We start from the raw sequence: 19,437 nt of genomic DNA, 5'->3' as shown, positions 1-19,437 counted from the left end.
AACAACTTTGGTCCTCATTAGAGATGGGCATGAACTGGGAAAACAGCGGCTCGTGGTTCATCACGTTTCACGAATCGGTTCGTTCGGTTCGTGAATATGTCACTTCCGGGCCAGCAGAAGGTCTGAAAAAAGTCCATCCTCCCCCCGCCCCATTGCCTAGGAAACTGATTGATCAGTGCCAGGCCGTCTGCAGTGACGAACTGGAAAATGAACCAAACGAATCACCCTAAAAAGCATTGTGGTTGGTTTGTCAGAAATGCCCTCCAACGAACCACCAGTTCGTGAACCAAAAAAACCAGCCCAGTTTGTGACAAACTTTGGTTCGTATTTTGGTTCATGCCCACCTCTAGTCCTCACTGTTCAAAAGTCGTATGGACAAATGAAGCTGCCCTATACTGAATTAAGTCTACTCAGACTGGCAGAGGCTATCTAGGGTCTTTCATATCACCTACTACCACGTCCATTTAGCTGGAGAAGGCAGGGACTGAACCTGGGACCTTCTGCAGGCCAAGCAGATGCTCTGCCATAGAGCCACAGCCTCTCCCCAGCTATGACCCCTCCCTGAAGTCAGGTTTTGAGACTTGTCCACACTCACACTCTACCCAGCCCTGCTAATAAGCTTCCATAGAATAAGTGGGAGACAGTTAACCACGTTTCAGTTGCATGAGGTTGTCCTGAGCTCCCCACAATCAAGGGAGGAAACAAAAATATTTAACAGCACCTGTGCCCAAACTCTTCACTCCAACTATCATCGAAGGCTTTCACAGCTGGAGAACGATGGTTGTTGTGGGTTCTCCGGGCTGTATTGCCGTGGTCTTGGCATTGTAGTTTCTGACGTTTCGCCAGCAGCTGTGGCTGGCATCTTCTGTCTTTTGGTGCTACACCTCTGAAGATGCCAGCCACAGCTGCTAGCGAAACGTCAGGAACTACAATGCCAAGACCACGGCAATACAGCCCGGAGAACCCACAACAACCATCTTCACTCCAACTGCATGGAAAAATTTGAAAATGGGTTCACTCTTTGAGGTTACTCAGGAGTACCAGGCCTCAAAGATTCAGGATTAATCAATCCTCCCCAGAAGCTAAATACCGACAGGGTGGTTACTTATTAAAAGAACGGAGAGAAGAGAGACAGATGCACATACAAAGAAGTGGTGCCCAGCTCAGGAACCACAACATACTGGCTAGCTGCCCAAACGTTGCTTAAGGAAATATAATCTTCCCATTTCACAAAGGTATGGATATAAAACTTTCCACACATGCAATATTTAAAACCGTGTGTCTCCTCCTAGCGTGCGTCCAGAACATCTAGCAGTGTCAAGCCGCTAACAGTTATCTCTTTACAGGTCAAAAGGGCAGTAAATAATTGCAACGGAAAGCTGCCGCATTGCCCGCTGTGCTTTTAAACAGGCTACCCTGGAAAGCGCAAGGAAGCGTGGGAAACCTCGGTTTCTGTAGCCATCGCCTCAGCCGGCATTCTGCTTGTATAAAGATGTCATTTTTAAATATCTAAAAGTCAAATTGTCTGGAGAATAGATTCCTATAAAATTTATTTTCAGAAACTGATATTTAGCCTGCTGCTATCAGCGCTGATTGCTCTGCAATGTACAAGCGTTAGGCAAATTCCTACAGGTTTGAAAATAAAGAGACTGACATTTGGGATCCAGTACTCAAGGGCGTCATTAGCAAGAGACTGAAAAGGAACGGCCATGCTTTCCACACAAGAATCAGCAGGCGGTCGGGGCGGCTGCTCTGCCTGCATCACCATAATATATGTTTGTCACGAGGGAGACAAAGACAGAGCAAGAGAAGGGGGACAATCTTCTATCTTCAAGTAACTGATCAGCTCCACTGCAGCATGAGTCCTAGGAATGTAGACAATAGTAATAATAATATTTGATTTATATATCGCCCTTCAGGACAACTTAATGCCCACTCAGAGCGGTCTACAAAGTATGTCATTATTATCCCCACAACAAAACACCCTGCAAGGTGGGTGGGGCTGAGAGAGCTCTGAGAGAGCTGTGACTAGCCCAAGGTCACCCAACTGGCTTCAAGTGGAGGAGTGGGGAATCAAACCCGGCTCTCCAGATTAGAGTCCTGCCGCTCTTAACCACTACACCAAACTAGAAGTGCCCCTGGCCCAGCACGTCCATTATGGGAACACTGCAAAGGGCGAGTCCCAACTCAGCTTCTTCACGCTCATGTCCAAGATGGGCAGACAGGAGTGAGATGAGGCAACGGCTAAACACGTGCTGTTGCAACAACCTGAACCTGACCCGACCCAACTGGCAGACCGCCAAGGGAGGAGTTTTGCCAGCGAGGCACGCACGGTACTTGCGACATCTTTGGCCACTTTCTTCCTACTTCTGTTTCTGGGAACTACGGGATCCCAATGTCAGAATCTATGCTGGAGATCAACAGAGACAATATGTTAGAAGTCAATCCTAGGTGTACCTACCATCCCCACCAGCATCCGCATGGCTTACTTCTAAGAAGCATGTGTCCATACTCCAGGTGCCAGGAAATTCCCTTTTGGAGAAGAGGTGGTTCAACAGGCAGGATTTACTAATACGCTCAAGGGTCCAGTGCCTTGCTATATGAGGAGCTGGGATTCGCTGGCGATCCCTTGACATTCTTGCCCTTCCCCTCCGCGCTTGCATGCCAGAGAGCGATTTGCAGGTGGCTAGCGGTAAAGGATAACCAGACTGCCTTATCCTATTTATGTCAAGAATATGTTTGTCAGGCTGTGGACAGCAAGACAAATCAGGGTCTAATTAGCTCAGTCAATTCCTTCAGTATTATCCTTTCAGTCTACACTGAGTTATTAAAGCCATGGAAATACAACACTACCGAGACAGCAGTGATGGAAGTAAGATGTCAGAAGCTTATTAGCTGGAGGTGGAGGAGGCAGCTGCAAAAACGGCAAACTATGATAAATACAGACCGGCGGAATCGCAATCCATACCGTTACCTTGCATTTGCAGGGCAAATTTCCTCCTCCGGAGGATCCTACAGCATTTCAGCTCGTTGATGAGCAAGTGCCACCGCCCTGAGGCGCCACTGGCTGAGACAGTAATGGCAGCTATTTAAACACCAGGCGCTCTTGCTGTAACTAACTTCAAGGAGACAAAACGAGCGACGCGGCACGGAACGGAAGGGCAGAGGCCTCAACGCAGCACGAACTCCTTGGCTTGACCCTTTTGTCCTCTGCCAGAAGGATAGAGAATGAATGGCCTTTGCTTGCATTCTTCCTTTCTTACTCTGGCCTTTCTCCCCTGCATAGAAATTTATCACGGTAAACACCATGGGGCAGAGACCCATCTTTCACTTGAGTTATTTGGGCACTCGTACAACTGATGGCATCACACAAATAAATAAGAGGAGGGCTATATTAGGCAGTTTAAACAGGACAGGGTCACAGGAAGTACAAGGCAAAATCAGTAGCTATTTTCCGTTCCTTTAAGGACTTTTATTACATGTATGGAAACGCGTCAAGCAGTCAGAGCAGGACAGGTATGGTTCTTCCGGTTACCGTCCCAGCTTTGCTTGAAAGGGAACATGAAAATCAGTTTAACACGGTGGCACTCCAAGCAGCATAAGAAAACGAAGAAGACAGTTAATACTTCTGTTTAGATGCTGCTACTCAAGTCAACTGGCTCCGGATCCTCAGAAGTGCCCATACATGTCCCATCCAGACCTAGTTACAGTGAGATGGTGGCCTCATGTGGTCCCTCCAAAGTGCAAGAGATGGTCCAGTACTCTCTTTCTGAGAGCCAGTTTGGTATAGTGGTTAAGAACGGCAGGACTCTAATCTGGAGAGCCAGGTTTGATTCCCCACTCCTCCGCTTGAAGCCAGCTGGATGATCTTGGATCAGTCACAGCTTCTTGCAGCTCTCTCAGCGGTATATCAATCGAATGTTGTTGCTGTTGTTGTTTTTATTTCCCACATCAGAACCATTAACAACATTCCTTGATGGCAGCAAACAGAACGCCAAAAAGAAAAGCCACACTCACTTCATCTTTAACCATGTTTCATCAGAGATCAAAAGGGGATTACCGTAAGGAAAATTTCATCCAATCCAGAAGTCAGGAAGACAGACGCACGCAAGATAAAGGGTTAGGCATAGCTTGGTAACAAAGTAGTCTCAAACACAGAAGGCTGGATGCTGCTGAACCGTTTCACTAGCTGAAGTGTTTTCATCCCACAGAAGCCAGTCCAAAATGTTTGGAAGAGCATCTTGCATTAGGAATAGAAAAGAGCAAGAGTCCAGTAGCACCTATAGGACTAACAAAAGTGAACTGTGACTCACAAATTTTGTTAGTCTTATAGGTGCAATTGGACTCTTGCTCTTTGCTACTGCTACAGACTAACATGGCTATGCGTCTTGGATTAGGAAAAAGCTCTTATCAGAAGAAAGCACCCCTGCGAGCAGAAAGGACCTGAAGGATCAAACCCAATAACTACTATAATATTAACAACGTTCTATTTATATACCGCCCTTCAGGACAACTTAATATCCACTCAGAGCGGTTTACAAAGAGTGTTACTGGATCCAAGGGTCTAATTAGGGTCCTCTGCTTATGAAAGGCCTACACAGAACAGTTCAAAGACCCTAAAGCCAGGAAAGACAGATCTTCATGAAAAGTACCTTCTTAAGAAGCATATTCTTGCACCCAAACAATTCTAGAAAAGAGTCCAGTAGCAACTTAAAGACTAATTAACTTTACTGTGGCATAAGCTTTCGAGAACCACAGCTCTCTTCATCAGGTGCAGCAAAGAATTCTGTTTGCTATTTTCCTTTGCTCCTATGATGGGACTTGGAGGAAATGGTTTCCTCCACCAAGCCGCACACACTCAAGGAAGCATGTGATTTATGAAAGTTATTATTCATGATGATAAAGAGCTTGAAGGTTAATTTACAATTAATTGTTTTAAACAAACCTGGGAGGAAAAGTGCATGCCTTTTGCAACCAAGGGACTGGACACGTAACGTACCTCCAGATGGCAGGCTGGCTCTTAGCACAGCCGCCGTTGGCCCCTCGGAGGTGATCTATTTATGAAGTAAGCACCAGGGCTCACCTTTCCTACACCTGTTGCCAGAGGAAGGACAGAACTGCTTCATTTTTTTTCTACTACCAGTTTAGCCAGAAGACCGGCTGCCATGAGAGAATGAAAACCACTGCAGGCAACCCACAATCTTTGAGCCAAGGGATTGGCAGATGCAGTAAGGATTTCATACAAATAAGAAACAAAAGCCAGCAGCTGTGCTCAGAAACAAACAGATTAATATGAGAAAGAGCGGCCTGGCTAAGGAAGCCACCCTTCTTTTCAAGAGCGAGATTCAAGGATACCTTCTCTGTGTTCCAGTTCTACCCACAATACAGGGCTCACAAGCCTAGGTCCTCCAAGTTGCACAGCGTTTCCACAATTTCTCGCCAAAAGAAATTGGATTCTTTCCACTGTTTGAGATGGCAGCGAAGCAAGGACTGTATAATTAGGTCAGAGCTGATTACCTAGAACAAGGGCAATTTTCTTTACATCTGAGTAAAGCTGGGTGGAAAACAGAAAAAGAAAGTACATTTGGGAGTAGCTGAGAGACTGTCTAAAATCCTTCTTGACGGGAGCGATTTAACTGCATTTTAATATAGATGGTATTTTCTATTAATGTCAGGGCAGAAACTTATTGCTCCGCATATCTCATCACAGGGGCTATCGCTGCATCTGTCTGAGTCAACTTCAGTGACCACTTTAATATTCACTTTACAATTAATGCTGTTTTTTTATGGCTCGCTAGAAAGTAAACCAATTTCAGCCCAGCTCCTCAGTATTGAATTTATTATAAAAAGTTATGTACTTAAAACTCCTATAATGAAACCAGAGGCATCATGAGATATTAACCTAGAGTTAATGCTGAGAAAGCCAGTTTGAATAATTCAATTCATGTCACCTTAAGTATCTTTTCAAATGGAATTAACTTTATCTTGCAAAAAAAAGGAACCGCCACGTTCCAGTTACTGATTATTGACTCCGTAAGGGCTCCGTCTTAAATCACCACAGTGCCCCCCCATAGCAAATTTGGGGGCACAAGTCAAGGCTAGATACACCAAACAAGAGATCCGGGCCCAGGGGAATTTCGGCACAGCCCTACCCTTTGATCCAGGCATTGCCAACTCCCAGAAACTTAGAATGCATGTTCCGTTCACATTGCGGGCTGAAATTTGGGGCTTAAGAAAAAGAGAAGGATTTTCGTTTTTAGGCAAAATCCTAACCCGATTTCATAAATGGCAGCACCTCCATCAAAAGACGGTAGGCATCATTTCCCTGAAACGGCTTTCAAAAAAGGATTACTCACCTTCAGGGAGGATAGGTTGGGAACAATGTTAGACTAGCAGGAACACAGGATGCTTCCCTGGCTACCGTTCTCATCAATACATTTAGGGCAAGAATCCTTCTGCCCATGGAAATGCTTAAGTGGACACCAAGCCACCGTCCAACACCTTCATCAAGCCTAACCCTTCCCCCATTCTTTTTTACAAAGTTTTTGGGTCATCATTTGATTGCTTAGAAGCCAAAAAAGGAAAGTTTAACAGCTTCCAGTAGAATTGTATGTTGCCACTGAGGCAATATTTAATTTAATTTATTTATTTTATCATATATATATAGTTTGCCTTTCTCACTGAGACTCAAGACGGATTACACAATACCAGGAACATCGATCAGAAACCTATAATACTTCATGAGACAGTACGTTAACTGGACCATTTCTAAAGGCTGAGCCGCAAGTCTTCAAGTAATACAAGGATCTAAAATAATCAGAGCTGGGAGGGGAAATTATGGGAGAATCAATGAATGGCTTTCTAAGGAGCAACCCATGAAGTTTCTGGGTCTCTTGTTTTTCTTTGACTAAAAATGTTCTCCCTCTTAGCTCATAGCTCTTGATGCTGTCATTTGGCCAACTGCTTTCTTTGCAATAGTCCCCCCAAACCCAAATCCATCGGGTTGTTGTATCGCCATTGGCTTGACCACACACACAGTTCCTGGGACTCCGCCAGTGTTACTAGAACTTGTTTTTGGAAACGGTGAAACTGGGCACTTATTTTAAAAAACTGCTCTCTGAAGTAGGATTGATTGATTGATTGATTGATTGATTGATTGATTGATTGATTGATTGATTGATTGATTGATTGATTGATTGATTGATTGATTGATTGACTGATACCCCACCCTCCCCACAAATGGGCTCAGGGCCGCTAGCAACATTAATAAAGCACAGCGAATTAATCACAAAACTATAAAATCAATAATAATCTTGAAAAAGTCACTGGATGCACTTCCAGTGGATGGCTCTTTGACGCTACTGAGCGACTTACTTATAGAGTGAACGCAAGGAACTTTTGCGTGATTAATTCAGTCTTCTGACCTAAGTGGTGAGTTGATTGTAGTTAAAAGTTGAGAGCAGAGAACGGAAGATGAACTGGATTTCATCAAACATGGAAGAGGTTTTGACCAAGAATGGGGAAAGGCCCATTAGGTTCAAAGGTGTACTGCCTGCCCCAGTTATTTCAGAAGGTCACAGCCACAAGTTTCATGTATCTGCCAGTGACTCAGCCCATATTCATGAATGAAGCAGAGCAGGGCTTTGTTTCTGGGAAAAGAGGTGGTGGAACTCAGTGGGTTGCCCTTGAAGAAAATGGTCACATGGCTGGTGGCCCCGCCCCTTGATCTCCAGACAGAGGGGAGTTTAGATAGCCCTCCGCGCCACTCGGCGGTGCAGAGGGCGATATAAACTCCCCTCTGTCTGAAGATCAGGGGGCGGGGCCACCAGCCATGTGACCATTTTCAAGAGGTTCTGGAACTCCGTTCCACCACGTTCCAGCTGAAAAAAAGCCCTGAAGCAGAGTATTACCTACAAAATGCACACACCACAGTAATTCGGGCTCTAAGGTCCCACACTTTGCCCTTTCAGGTTACTACAGATTTTAGGGCCAAACCACGCAAAGTCCTAAAACGGTCCTTCTAAAGCATCATAGCAGGCCTTTGTTTCAGGTCTCGGAGCTCCACAGAGCCCATAAATAACCGAGACTGTGACTTCATGGCCTGGCGAAGGCAAGGTTGAGCATAAGAAACCTTGCCCAGGAGTCTACTAAAGCCTGTTGTTGTCTTTTTTTAAAATAAAGGAGAGTTAACAATTCAACGGCTTGTGCTAGACTAAGTCCAACTCTTCTGTCCAAAATCACTTTACTTCATTCCTCTTAATTTTCAGAATTTTTTAAAACTGTATTTTACACACCCACACAAACTCCAAGGAGAACGCAGGAAAATAAAACAGCGCTTCTTGGTGTTTGCTCGCCACGCTACACTCGACAACCTTCTTTGCATGACTGATGCAGACTTTGCTTTAAGCAGTAGTTTTTCACCCCAACATCCATGAGAAGAGAAACTCCCACCCTAGCAAAGCACTGTGCGTCACAGGCCTTAGCGTGGTGCCGTGAGTCCATTCTAAAAGGATGCCTGATAACAAAGGAAGCCACAGATGGCGGTTTTGTCTGTCCGTATGCGTGTGTGTCTGTGTGTGCACGAGACACTCACCTGATGTGCCTTTTGCTTGGCAGCTTCAAGCTCCGAAAGGGAGTGCGTTAGCTTTTCTTGCTGCTCGGAGAGATACTTCTGATAAAGGCTCAACAGTTCCTGGCATTCTCTGTACTGCTGCTGCAGGGGTAAGATAGCGAGTTAAGGATGAAAGCGTTTCTCGTGGAAGAGAGGGGAGGGGGAAAAATGAAATCAAATATACAGCGATTTATTCCGTGAAAATCGGCTTTCGCTTTCTGGGTAAAAAGATGCAGAAAGACAACACCACCGGAGGGATAAAGCGGAATCCTTCGAAGTCTCTGGACAGAACACGTTACGGGGGGCAAAAGATGAGTCCCTCCGTGGCTGTATTCCAAATTCAATGGGTTTGGGTTGCTCATTTTGGTCATCCAAGCCTATAAATAAGTCTCGCTCTTTGAAACTGACTGTACTGACTCTCACTGTGTGATCCTCCTTGAGTCTCAGTGAGAAAGGCGGACTATAAGTAACACAAATAAATAAATAAACAGTGTGTGGTGCATGCTCTTCTACCCCCCCCCCTTTCCACCACCACCCCCAGCATTCTGCCTCTCAACTTTTTTGTGCTCAAACTTCATAGAAACGGTCTGTCCCTTTCTGGTGCGCTGAATCTATGCATTAAAGAGTGGTTCTCCGTCGACAGTTGGGACTACACACGCACCAGGGTCGTTTCCACACCGTCCCTGAGGAAGCGGTCATCTTGAAACAAGCTGTTTAATCCGGACGCTTGTAGGGCGGTGCAGCCATCAACCCGGTGTGACTGGATTCCCCATAGGGTGCATCACATCCACAGTGCGACCCACCCCAACTCGGAGTTTTTCTTAGGGACCCTCAATGCTTTGCCATCTGTGGCTAGACACTCCAGTGAACTAGGCGAATGCACCTGGAATGTACTGCATGAAAAATCATTTACAAGTGTTGTTCACTGGTGGAACTCCTTGAGGGTTTATGGTCTATTGTGAAGCAATTAGTCACATTGTTAAGAATGTTTGATTATACTGTCATTTTTGTATGAACATACTTTATTATTGTACATAGTATACACGACTAAATTGATTTGTACTTTGTTATATATTTCATTGTGGCTCCTTATTGTTGGTTTGTCGTTTATTGTGTCTCAGGAGCCGCCTCTGGTTCTGTTGTGTTTGTGCCAAGAGGAAGACAAAAAAACCTCCAGGATCCCTGGCCAATCTGACCTGGAGGAAAATTCTTTCCTGATCGGCATTGCCCAGGGCATATAAGAAAGGGCCGTGAGAGCCAAGCACCAGCTCACCCCTTCATGCCCTCCCTCTCCCGATCTGGGTACATTCATATTAAGTCAAAGAATCATCGGAGCCGTCAGGTGACCATCGACCGCTTCCTAAATACCTCCAAAGAAGGAGAGCCCTTCTTCTGAGGAAGCCTGTTCCACTGAGGAACCGCTCTGTCAGGAAGTTCTTCCTAATGTTTAGCTGAAAACTCTTTTGCTTTAATTCTAATCCAATATTTCTGATCCAACCCTCTGGGGCAACAAAAAACAACTCTGCTCCATCCTCAATGTGACAGCCCTTCCAGCATTTGAAGATGGTTATCATGTCACATCTCAGTCGTCTCCTCTCCAAGCTAAATATACTGAGCTCCTTCAACCTTTCCTCATAGGACCTTGGTTTCCAGACCCCTCACCATCTTCGCTGCCCTCCTCTGGACACGTTCCAGCTTGTCTTTATCCTTCTTAAATTATGGAGCCCAAAACTGAACACAATACTCTAGGTGAGGCCTAACCAGAGCAGAGTAGAGCAAGACCATCACTTCCTGTGATAAGGACACTACGCTTCAGTTGATACAGCCCCAAATTGCTTTTGCTTTTTTAGCTATTGTATCACACTGCTGATTCATGTTCAGTGTATGGTCTACTAAGACCCCTAGATCCATTTCCCCACATACTACTGCCAAGACAAGTCTCCCCCATCCTATAAGCATGCCTTTGATTTTTCCTTCCTAAATGCAGAACTTTGCACTTATCGCTGTTGAAATTCATTTTATTTGTTTTAGCCCAGTTTTCCAACCTGTCAAGGTTATCCTGTCTCCTTACTCTGTCTTCTACCGTATTTGCTACCCCTCCCAATTTAGTATCACCTGCAAGTTTAATGAGCATCCCCTCTATTCCTTCATCCAATTCATTTATAAAGATGTTTAACAGAACAGGCCTCAGGACCGATCCCCGAGGCACTCCACTCGTCACTCTTCTCCAAGAGGATGAGGAACCATTAACTAGCACTCTTTGGGTGAGATCTGTCAACCAGTTACAGATCCACCTAACAGTAATAGGATTCAAACCACATCTTACCAACTTGTCCACGAGGATATTGTGTGGAACCTTATCAAAAGCCTTACGAAAATCAAGATAAACTATGTCTACAGCATTCCTCTCATCCACCAAAGTAGTAACTCTCTCAAAAAAGGACATAAAGTAAGTCTGATATGACTTGTTCTTGTGGAAATTCCCAAGATAGAAGCATGACTCTTGCACATGTGAACATATAACTGAAAAATCATTGATGAAATCTCCACTGATGGCCGTGTTCCTCACCCGTGCTGTTCAATCACCCAGTCCTCACGAACGGAGGATCCTACCATTCCCTCTGTATTAATGTGCTTGAGAAAGAACAGGCAAACGCTACCGGCTAAGCATAGAGAGTAGAAACAAAACAAGACATGGTGCTAAAAACCAGAGTGGACCGAACACAAAGATTCAACCAACCTAAATGCGGATGATTTATTCATAAGCGGCCTGCCCGGTCATCAATTTGCCTGACTACATTCCCATAAGCAAAGCCTTCCGCAAGCCCCCCAATAGCTCAAGTGCAGACACAGCTTGGCAGGCCTTCTGGAGACTGACGACACGTTTTGGACAGTGATCTAGAGGCGCAGCAAACTGTGGCATTTGCAAGGATATTAGCAAAAGCGCCCTGCTTTGCTTGCAGCATTGAAATTCCGGAAGGAGATAAATCGGCTCTTCACCTGTCACTGCGTAATTCCCTCCCTTGCTCATTTAACATGGTAAACCATTTACTCGCCATCCCCCCAGCCCGCGCCTGTGCCTCTCCCCCTTTGGAGCTTTTAATTATGCATGCAGACAAGATGAGGGCTAGCTGTCCAAAGAGATTCCTCCAAAGGAAAGCTTTAACAACAAGTTGTCGCAATTAAGTAAGGGAAGCGAGCACGTCCCTCCTTCTGACTACAAGTCAGCGTAGATGTGCTGTAACCGAATGGCTAATTCTGGGCATATTTGTGTTGAAGTTTTGAAGGCTGGGTTTGGGGTTGTTTTGCGCCAATCACAGTTCTATAAAGTCAAGTCGCTGCTTTCTTTTTTCCTATTATCAATCCTGTTCTGAGCTGCTCAGCCCAGCTCTCGGAAGCCAAGCAGAGTCAGATCTGGTTAGTGCTCGACTGGGACGCCATCAAGGAAGTCCAGGGTTGCCAAACAGAGGCAGGCAATGGCCAACCACCTCTCTTTGTCTCTTGCCTTAAAAACCTCGTAAGTCGGCTGTGACTTGATGGCATGATACACACACATTCTCTCCCCTACTTTTTTAAAAAAATGTGGAGCACACCAAAATCTGAAAGTGCTACTGGACTCAAACCTTGCTCAAGATTTGAAGGACAGACTTATGTATCCTATAAGACCCAGTGGACCACGACACTATCAGTGAAATTCTAAGCAGAGTTACTGCAGTCTAAGACCCTGGGCGTAGAATGGAGTAACTCTGCTCAGGATTTCACTGGCCAGATTCTTCATACCCTCCATGCATCTGACGAAGAGAGCTGTGGTTCTCAAAAGCTTACGCTACAATATAGTTAGTCTTAAAAGTGCTACTGGCCTCTTTACTATTTTGGATTTCACTGTAATTTACACACAAACGCACAACTGAAGGAACAGGCTATGTCAATCACGGAAAGGAGAAGACTGTGGGGCAAGACAAGTATTCCACAAATGTCTGATGGGTAGTTACACGGAGGGGGCAAAGATTTGTTCTCTGCTGCCCCATGTTGGAGACAGCAATGTCTGGTGTACAAACAGGAAGAGAAGAAGACCCTGCAGAGGGCAGTAAGGGATAGTTAGAGTGATTCCGCACACATTGGATAATGCACTTCCAATCCTCTTTATAGATCATTTGGAACAGATTTTTTTGTGTGCGGAACAAAAAATCCACCTTAAACAATTGATAATGTGCATTGAAAGTGCATTATCCAACGTGTGCAGAATCAGCCTTAGAAAGGAATGTGAGGTCAGCATCTTTCCTTCTAATGAATTATATTTCACCATTATTGTACATATGCTCTGTCAACACCTCGGAGGGTCTAATGGACTACAGGAGGGTAAAATTTCAGATGAAGATTAGGAGAAACGTCCTATTGGTGACAAATGTCCGGCAGCGAAACGAATTACCGCCGGGTAAAGGGGAAGATGGGCTCTTTGACGTTCAAAAATTACAAACAGATACTGAACCCCCATTAGTAAGGGATGCTCTAGCTTTGAATTCCCTGCATTTAGCAAGGGGGTGGACTAGACATCCTATAAGGATCCTTCCTACTCAAAGATCCAGAGGAGTTAGCTGTGTTAGTCAGTAGCACCTTTAAGACTAATCAACTTTACTGTAGCATAAGCTTTCAAGAGCCACAGCTCTCTTCATCAGATGCATAGTCAGAAGAGAGCTGTGGTTCTCGAAAGCTTATGCTACAATTAAGTTGGTTAGTCTTAAAGGTGCTACTGGTCTCTTTACTATTTTCCTACTCAAAGACTATCTCACTCACACACGTCTCCATGCATTGACACCTCCTCTGTTGGCCGCTGCTTATCCAAGCCTACCAAACCACCTGAGCTGTATGGTTACTGAGAGCCCCAACCCCCACCCCACTATCATATACCCCGCTATCTCACTCGATAGATTTCTATATTGCTGATTTCCAATTTGTGCACAAGCACTCTGGTTTCTGCAAATGCCATCTTGAATCGGCCCCCTCCCCCAAGCAGAGAATATTGCTATAGGCGTTGGCAGCTTGATTCATCCTAAGCCATGTGTTACAAGAAACCCCCCCAAGGGGTTTTCTCTTTGATCCCAGGAGGGACACAGATGGCAAAACTGGGGACAACTGCAAATTAAGGCCAAAGAACACGAGCTGTCTGCAAAGCATTCACTTTGTGCCCTGAAACAAGGAGGACAGCCGAAGCAACAGTTTTAATAAGCCAATTGCGTTCCGGAGCCAACAGACGTGGGGTTTGGGGCTGTTTTACAGCTTGGTGCATTTTGCCGGTGCACAAACCGAGAAAAAAAAAACTTGAAATGATTTGTGGTGGTCTCTGGAGTCTTTGCCAGTGATGATGTATATAAAAGGAATTTTTTACGCCAGCTGTAACCGCCGGCAGTAATGTTTATAGTAGGCGAACAGATTAGCCTGGACGCAGGGCATGAATTTTAGTCTTGAAAAAGCCCATTCATTTATACAGCCCAAGAGTTAAATGTCAGCATTTGAAGACAAAACATGGGCAAATTCATTAAAATCCCAAGTTACAAGGCAGAATGTAAATAGTGGGCCATCCCATCATTCCCAGACTTTGAGGCTCCTCCGCTCACGTTTGACAGCCCTCCTTCCACAGAGGAATCCCACAACGGAACTCACCTGGCTTGTTTAGCTAAGGGGCTCTTTCTCAACAGAACAAGGGGCAACCAACTGGTTTCGTGGTTTCACAACAACAAAGGAGAAATTACACAGACCCCTAATTATCAAAATGATTAGAGCGAGAAAGGGACATTTAGCCTTACCTGGATGGCCAAGACAAGCCCGATCTCGTCAGATCTCGGAAACTAAACAGGGTTAGTGCTTGAATGGGTGACCGGCAAGGAAATCCAGGGTTGCTATGCAGAGTCAGGAAATGATGAAGGGGGGGAGGCAAGAATTTGGGGGTAATTTTATTTCGCTTTCAACTGTAAATACATTGAAAGCTGCCTTGAACCCTAAGGAAAGGTGGTTAAAACATTTCAATATATATATAACATTAACGTTTGCTTTGAAAACACCATGGGGTCACCATAAGCCAGCTGCAACTGGATGTCAACTTAACACACACGGGTACATTTGCCTGCTCTACTCCATACTTTCTTTTTGCTGCTCTTTCACAGTTATTTATTAGGAATGAGGGGTTGTCCTAAGCAGAAACAGAACAATTTAAATATATGGGGTTGTCGTAAAACAATTCCTAGGTGGTTTAGGGCAGGAGGTATCTCCCAGGTTCAAAACGATCAAGTATTAACAGAGGTGGCTTTTTAGGGTCCCATGTGAACACAAGAAGCTGCCGTATCTGGTCCAATACCGTCTACTCAGATTGCTGGTAGTGAACCAATAGTGTGGAGTAGTTATAGTGTCCAACTTAGAGACATGTAAGAACACACTAAATTAAAAAATGCAGAAATAATGTTATTTTCCAAGGATGAAAAGACACTATTGAAGGATTTATTGTTTTCTATGTTTTGCTTGATAGCTAAATAAGCTACTTGGCCTATTGAGAGTGTATTAGACTTATTTCTGTACAAATAATGCACTCTTTTACTACAAAATGTATGCTTTCTACTTTCATCATCTTAAATGGGGGAAAAACTAAGATACATGTGTCGAGACAGTGTGACGTTCTCTCTCTAGTATTGGGTATATTTGGAATTCTGCTTGTAGAAAACAGTTCTAAATTCCATAAATATTCCAAGTAGTACAATTTTATAAGCTCGGTTAGAAATGCTGTATTTAATACTGTTGAAACAAGAAAACAGATTTAAGTTTGGTATGGAAGCATTACATACATTTCAATTTTTCTCTAAATTTCTGGGTTTTTCCCCACAAAACCAGGGTTGTTTTTTCAGAGCTTCAAAATTTCCAGAAATTTTCTCTCTCTCTAATCAGACGAGGAATGGGGAGGTCCAGATTCAAATCCCCACTCCACCACAAAACCCAGTGAGTGACCTTCAGCCGCTCTATCTCAGGGTTGCTGTGCGGCTAAAACAGAGAGAGGAAGAGCCATGTACAAAAGTGATCTTCATCCTCTTTTGTTTTCTCTTTTTGGGGCTTTTTGGAAGAACTCTGGTGACCATGTAGCGACAAAATAGTAAAGAGTTCAGTAGCACCTTTAAGACTAACCAACTTTATAGTAGCATAAGCATTCCAGAGCCACAGCTCTCTTCGTCAGATGCAAGTTGATTGTAGCATAATGCACTGTAGCACGAGCACTGCATGTGTATTCAAGTGCATTTCATACACTTGAATAAAAGACCACACAGAATGTATGTCACTTGAGCATCACTGTGTAAGATACCTTGTGTGGAGAGACTCTTCCAGTGCAATCCTAAGCAGAGTTACTCCAGTCTAAGCCCACTGATTTCAATGGGCTTAGACTGGGGTAACTCTGTTTAGGATTTCACTGTCAGTCTCTTGCCTTGAAAATCCCAACGAGGTCACCTACAGCTGGACTGCACTCTCCACCACCACAAGGTAAGCACCACAAAAAAATACACCTGAAAATTTAGGAGGAGGGTCTGTGTTGTTGTTTTTAAACAACGAGGCCATACGCTCACCAAGGTAAAAACACGGCAGCTTTCCTAATTATGAATAAACTCAGAAATATATTCCACACTGTGAAACAAGAGACAAGCAAATTTTAAAAATGCACGAGTCCCTCAAGACAAATACGAGAACCAAAATGATCTAGCGCAAAGCATCCCGTGACGCATGAGCACTACGTGCGGATTCTAACAGAGAGACACGTCTGCTTGTCCGCATTATTGCCCTGAGAAAGCATAAAGCCTACCAACTTCCCAGCAGGTTTATTACCGAAAATTTGAAGGTGCGGCAAAAAGACAGAAGGTAATAAAATGTCTTATGAACAACTTTACTTCTCGGGTTCCAATATAAGTGAGCTTACATGGACTATTTAAGCTCAAGCAAGCTCAGAACCTGCGGGGGGGGACCTTCTCGCGTGGCCCTCCTTTAATAAAAGAGCAGAGTCCGCTGAAGCTGTGAACTCAAGGAAAGACGACGCCCTCTAGAGACTCACAAAGTTTGTGAAATCAGCCTGTGAAGATGCACAAAAAATGTGACGAGGATGGTAGAGTAACACACAGCTGAATTTCTGTACAACAAAAAACAGGCAGTTTTGAATAGTTTACTAATAGCAAAAGTCCCAGTATATTAAACCCGGGAAAGAAAGTTCACCGCTATTCTAAAAGTTAAGCCACTTGCTCCTTTTTCCAAAAGTTGCCATCCTATTCTTGAACAGAAATGCTTTCCCATCTAGGAATGGCTAATATATTTCCCATTGTGTTTGAAAGGAAATTAAACTTACATTCTTTGGGAATATGGTATCATAATTAGTTCATGACTTGATTACACTTGGAAGGGAGCTGGGGGTGGCACATTGTGCATACAAATGAGCAAAGTCGAGGTTGCCTGCCTTAAAGGAAAAAGGCGCCAGCGTGCCAAACAAAGGGGAAAGATTCCCAGGTCTCAACCCGCACAGCCTGGATATCGAATTCAAATCTTTTCTGTTCGCATCTGGCACCAATAAGGCCAGAGGAACTTAAAAGATGCAGAGTCCTAATCAGTCGAATGAGTTGTTTGGGAAAATAATCCTTCCATCTCCACCCATGCCACCTGCACACGAGTTGCTAACTGATTTTAAACACAACGAAAAGCGCTAAGCTCCTTTTATCGGTCCAAACTGCCGATATGATTTATCCTTACAAACAAGATGGAAATTTCACGAATTACTGCAGGACGATTTACATGCCCTTGTTCCTTCAGCTACTTGAATTCTAGGTCTGGCGAGAAGCTTTTTGAAAAGAACAGAGCTGAAGTCCTGGCGCACAAAGGGCAGCAGAGAACTACAAAATTGCCGAGATTGCTGCCAAAGCCACTAATCGAAGAGAATTTCACATTAGTCACTGCATCGTCTTCCATTTCAGATCCAACTGAATTCGTTTTGCAAGTTTATTTTTTAAACTGTGGCTGGTTCCCAAAGTGCACTCTTGATCGGAGATGCTTATAGGTTGTCATGATCAGCAGTGACAAAAAAGGTCCTCCCATTTCGGGCCCTTTCAGGCTCGCAAGAGTGCTAGCTTCTCCGTCACTTTACTCACTTGCAGGCCTTTTTTTCAGAGGGAATGCGGTGGAATGGAGCTCCGGCACCTCTTGAAAATACTCAGCGATAGTGCTTGAAAATAATATTATTTCAAGGAATCCCGTGTGTTTCTTCCTCATTTCCCTCTTGAGAGCTCCGCCACCTCTTTTCCCCAAAAAAAACCCCTGCTCACTCACAAACCCTCAATTTCCCCCAGGAGCAACAGCTAAAACTGACTAGTTTCAGCAAGCCATAAAGCGATGTTTACTTACACTGCAGCAAACTGCATCGCAAGACCGATTCACTATGCGGTTTCCCATTCAATGGGGCCACCTGGAGTGTCTGGGGTGGTGTCCTCACCTCCGCACTCATCTCCTCCAGGGAGCCTCCGGCAGGGGGCAGCCTCACCCAGGCACCACTGAGGCAGGCAACTCTGCCAAGGGCTGTGGGGAAAGGAGCAAAGCAGAAGCCATGCCCAGGGGTGCACCAGCAGCAGCCTCAAAGCCAAAACAGACGAGACATTTGACACGTGGAAGACACTCGTCAGTTTCCCACAAGTTTCCACGGGAAATGTAGTGAGAAAGGACCTCTGTCGGGGAGAATGGACCTTTGGACACTTACCGTGAAGGGTCCTTCTCCTCTGAGGAAAGGAGGACACACAGGCGGCAGCAAGAGGGAGTGCTCCCCTTGCTCCCCTAAATGCACTCGGGAGCCGAGCACACTGGCAGTGGCAAGAGAGAGCTGAGCAGACTAGATGAGACGCCTAGATAAAGAACCTCTGCCAGGGAGAGGGGGGATTCTCCTTCTTCTCTTCTCCCTGTCAGAGATTCTTTCTCACTACATTTCCCATGGAAACTTGCGGGAGACTGACAAGTGTCCTCCACACGTCAGGTGTCTCGTCAGGTGTCTGGCCCAGCAGATACTGCAGTAGGGAGGCAGGGCTCAGGTGGCAAACCGCACCTGGGAACAGGCCAGGCCAGCAACAGCTGGGGCCTCCTGGGGGCTAGAGAGACAGGCAGAACAGCCTCTTAAAACCTCTAAGGAGGGCAGAGCAGGAGAGGGGAAAGCCCAACCAGGGAGACCATTGGCCCAGCTTCCCTTCACTCACCATGGGCCTGCCTCTGAAGAGAGGGCATTGGGGGAGCCAAGGGTCAGCCCACCCTCAATCCTGTATTAGGCCAGCCCAAGGAAAGGCAAAGGGGAAGAGCCAGGCCAATCCCAAGGAACTATTGGGAGAGGCACCTGACATGAGAGAGGGAGGGAGTCGTGTATTGCAATAACTCCCCCCTCCTTGGCTGACGCTGATCCGTAAATGGACTATGTAAAGGGGATGCTGGGGGGGGGGGCACAACACCAGATTCCAAACCAGCACAGGGGAAGCCTGACGTGGAGGAAAGTTGAATAATCACATCCAGGAAAGTTTCCAGTCTGCTGATATCACTCATTTTGCCTCCAAACTGGAGGTGGGAACTATTTGGCACAGGTCAGTTTGGAATGTAGCATTTTGAACCATGCCTAGTTAAATCAGCCTCACCTTAAAAAATAGCCACAACAAATACAGAACATGCCAGGATATGGAGGGAGTACTTAAATTCTTTGCTCATCTGGCACCAGTGGCACAATATCCGATCTACACATTAAAGCACTGAGATATTGTCTTCTCTCTGTGTGTTGAGGGGCAGAG

At 45.1% G+C, this 19,437-nt stretch overlaps 1 protein-coding gene across 1 annotated transcript in view; it reads right to left on the bottom strand.

Annotated features, from left to right (window-relative positions):
* The window catches only part of KIAA1328 (KIAA1328 ortholog), a 260,928-nt gene that overhangs the window by 148,278 nt on the left and 93,213 nt on the right, over window positions 1–19,437 (bottom strand). The window contains exon 6 of the mRNA XM_054986693.1: window positions 8,594–8,721. Within this exon, the coding sequence (XP_054842668.1) occupies window positions 8,594–8,721 (128 nt within the window). The remainder of the gene's footprint in view (window positions 1–8,593; window positions 8,722–19,437) is intronic.

The sequence above is a fragment of the Eublepharis macularius genome, chromosome 8, assembly GCF_028583425.1.
Source record: "Eublepharis macularius isolate TG4126 chromosome 8, MPM_Emac_v1.0, whole genome shotgun sequence".
NCBI classification, from domain to species: domain Eukaryota; kingdom Metazoa; phylum Chordata; class Lepidosauria; order Squamata; family Eublepharidae; genus Eublepharis; species Eublepharis macularius.
This window is presented reverse-complemented; position numbering and strand designations above follow the sequence as displayed.